At 43.9% G+C, this 4,005-nt stretch overlaps 1 protein-coding gene across 1 annotated transcript; it reads left to right on the forward strand.

The window, feature by feature from the left end:
* Positions 1-2,620: 2,620 nt before the first annotated feature.
* On the forward strand, positions 2,621-3,562 carry LOC146341526 (olfactory receptor 2G3-like). Its single transcript, XM_084807515.1, has one exon. It carries the CDS (start codon positions 2,621-2,623, stop codon positions 3,560-3,562), a length of 942 nt encoding a protein of 313 aa, XP_084663641.1.
* The last annotated feature ends 443 nt before the right edge of the window (positions 3,563-4,005 follow it).

A 4,005-nucleotide genomic window follows, 5' to 3' on the forward strand; every position in this document is an offset into this window, starting at 1 on the left:
CCTTATAGGGCTTTGTTTCCAGTCCCCGATCATCTCCATTGCCCTCCTCTGAACCTTTTTCAGTTTGTCTGCATTTGTCTTAAAGTGTGGTGCAGTACTCAAGATGAGGCCTAACCAGTGCAGAGTAGAGGGGAACTAGTACTTCATGTGTTTTGGAAGCTATGCTTCTATTAATGCAGCCCAAAAGAGCATTTGTCTTTTTGCAGCCACATCACATTGTTGGTTCATATTCAGCTTGTGATCGACAACAATTCCAAGATCCTTCTTGCTTGTAGTATTGTTGAGCCAAGTATCGCCCATCTTGTAACTGTGCATTTGGTTTCTTTTTCCTAGGTGCAGAATTTGGCATTTATCTGTATTAAATTTCATTCTGTTGTTTTCTGCCCAGCACTTGAGCTTATCAAGATCACTTTGAATTTTGTTTCTGTCTTCCAGGGTATTAGCTATCCCACCCAATTCTGTGTCATCTGCAAATTCTATAAGCATTCCCTGCACTCCTCATTCAAGTTATTAATAAAAATGTTGAAGAGCTCTGGGCCCACGACTGAGGCCTGCATTACCCCACTCATTACCTCTCCCCATTTTGAGAAGATCCCATTGATAAGCACTCTTTGTGAATGTTAATCTTGTGGTATGATCTGTTCAAATGTGTGTGTTGAGGGGGAAGAGGGGGAGGAAGAGCTTTGTGGCTTTAAGCAAAACAATGTCAAAAGAAAGATTCTAAATATTGTATGCTTCTACATGCAGGAGAAAATGTTATTCTGTAAGATGGCATGTGAGGGCAAAGACTGGTTAACTTGCTGCTGCTTTTATTACCCACACTGTATTGTAGTATTATTCTAGTTTTAGTGTCCGTACTTCTATTGCATTTCATTTAGTTGTTCTTTGATGTTTTATGATTTCAATATACCCCACCCCATCTGCTTTGACCATATATAGAAAAAGCAGTTTTCATATAATTAGGAAGGAAAGAAACCTATATCTCTTTCTTGGAAAAAAGCCCCATTGAACATAGGGAGAACTATGTACACTGATTTAGGATTATGCTGCATGCAAGTGAATAAATAAATGCAAGATCATTCAGTCCCTGCTTTTATCTCTTCCAAATTGATGAAGCATATAAGTCAGATCCAGACTAAGGAAGCTGAACTTAGGTCCTATTGAAATAAATTGGACAGTTTGGTCATGGCATAATTGACATCCTGTTGATTTAAATGGGTACTAAATGCAATTAACTTAATCTAGAGCTCCAACACCATGTATATGGTCTTCCATTGTTACTTCAGCAACCCCTTACTTTTTATGTGTCTTAATAATTGTCACTACATCTGTCTCCTTATCTGTCATCTAACTCTTTGCTGCTTCTATACCACAGATATATATATTTTAGAATAGTGCATGTTTACTACAGACTAGGGATGTATGAAACTCACTTACCTTTTCAGGGATTGATTCACGGTGGGAGGGGAGGCGGTCCGTCGCTCCCCCCAGAATCCTCGACAGGGGGGGAGGCGATTCGGTCCTCCCCCCCGGAATCCTGCCTGGCCAGCTCCGCTCCGCTGCGGCTCTGCAGAGCAGCCGGCCAGGGCCATCCGTAGCTGGATTTCCAGCCGCAGACAGGCTGCTGCGGACGCAAATGGCAGGCGGTGTAGTGGCCGCCATTTGCGTTCAGCCAGGCTGCCGTGATAATCTACGTAAGTATTTACGTAGCCTATCATGGCTAACCCCCCCCCCAAAAAAAAACAGCATACGCAAATGGTGGCGGCTACGGTGGCTGCCATTTGCGTTCCCTATTTTTTGCGGTTCTAGCCTACGTAAATATTTACATAGGCTATTATGGTGAAAAAAAAAGGAATGCACATAGTGCCCTCTACGCTATTTGCATTCCCCTTTTTTCTGCTGTAATAGCCTATGTAAATATTTACGTAGGCTAGAATGGCAAAAAATAGGGAATGCAAATGGTGGCCGCTGTAGCCGCTGCCATTTGCGTATGCTGTTTTTTTTTGGGGGGGGGGTTAGCTGTGATAGGCTACGTAAATACTTACGTAGCCTATCACAGCTGCAAGGACGGCAATGGCGGCTGCAGCAGCCCGGCCGTGTCCGGCCAGGAAACCAGCCTCCAGAGCTGCTGCCGCCGCCGCCGCAACCACTGCCGCCACTGCGGAATCCACTGCATCTGCTCCAGGTAACTTCCGTCCAAGGGGGATTCCGCGGGGGGGCGGGGGGCCATTCCGCCATGGATTCCAGGGGGCCGGATTCTAAAGAACTGGAATCTGTGGTGGAATTCTCTGCCATCCCTACTACAGAAAATAAGTTGCATTAGAGAAAAAAAGAACTCTCACTCTTATAAAACCAAGTTAGAACAGACAAAGTAGAGAACAACAGTGCAAGCTTCAGCTGACGGCTACAGCTGGTTGAGATATATCTAGTGGAGCTAGGATAGGGCCATGCTCACTAAAGGCTATATTTTGCTTACTCAAGGATGCCTTGGGTTTAGGAATTAGCTTTAGGGTATGTGACGATACCACTATACTGTACGTCTTTGTTTCTAATTCAGATAATAATATATGGTTTCTTCTGTTATTCTCCCATGTTTTCCCTAATAGTTGGATTTGACGTTATGATACGAAAGAATGAAACAGAAGTTTGGCAATTCCTACTTCTGGGTTTTTCTGATCATCCCAGGCTGGAACCCGTACTCTTCACAATATTCTTCTTTATGTACATTTCAATCCTGTTGACTAACATTGCCATCATTGTCCTGGCTACAGCAGATCCCCATCTGCACACCCCCATGTACTTTTTCCTTCGACATCTGGCATTTCTGAACCTCTGCTACACCACTGCTGTGGTCCCCAAAATGTTGTCCAACTTGATATCCACCAAGAAAACCATATCTTATCATTTGTGCATGGCACAAACATATATATCCCTCTTCCTGGGAGCAGCAGAATGTGTCCTTCTGGCTGTAATGGCTTTCGACCGCTATGTAGCAGTGTGTCGTCCACTGCGATACACCATAATAATGAACTATCATGTCTGTGTGAAGATTGCAGCTGTGTCTTGGACTGTCAGCTTTCTAGTTTCTGTAGTTCCACTCTTCTTAACCTTGCCCCCACTTTGTGAACCATATGTCATTAACCATATTTTCTGTGAGGCCCCTGTCCTGCTGCACATGATATGTACCGATACATCCTTAAATGAACTCCTGATGTTAATAGGAGGTGCAGCCACATTAATGCTGCCCTTCATCTTAATTGTGGTTTCCTATGGCTATATCATTGGTGCTGTCATCAGAATACGCACCACTGAAGGCAGGCGCAAAGCCTTTTCCACATGCTCTTCTCATCTCACAGTGGTAACAATCTATTATGGGACAGGCATGTTCATGTACATGAGGCCCAAATCCAGTTACTCGCCTGAGAGTGATAAACTGATTTCTATTTTTTATTCAGTCATCAATCCTGTGCTGAACCCTATTATTTATAGTTTCAGAAATAAGGAAGTCAAAGCATCAGTAATGAGAACCTTTAGAGGGAATGCATGGACCAAGGTTCACTAGAGATGTGTCCTGATTTTTTTTAGGAAATAGCTGGTTTGGCTTTATTGGAATTGCTGAGAAGATGATTGAGAAATACTACCCACCTTCTTCTAAGCAATATATGCTTTCTTGCTATGAAATTAAAATGCCAAATGTTTAATGATACATGATGGAGTGAGCAATCCCATGGCAACAGACAGCATGTGAGGGGGCATAGGATAGTTCAGATCCCCTGATCTGAGGTCAGAGACAGCACTCCCACCTTAGAGCGGGGAATCAAAGATCCAATCTCCCTTCTGCTCTCCCTTGAAGCTGGCATAAAAAGAGCCATGCAAGCAGGCCTCTGAGGTCAGGAATTCAACCATTGAGAGGGGGAAAAGGGGGTGTTTTGGTGGGCAGAGATGGGAAGAGGCTGGAGTGGCCAGGCTACAAGTTATCCTGAAAGCCCATGTAGCAAAAAATGC

The sequence above is a fragment of the Heloderma suspectum genome, chromosome 6, assembly GCF_057233095.1.
Source record: "Heloderma suspectum isolate Gila_16-S chromosome 6, 16-S_ref, whole genome shotgun sequence".
NCBI lineage: Eukaryota > Metazoa > Chordata > Lepidosauria > Squamata > Helodermatidae > Heloderma > Heloderma suspectum.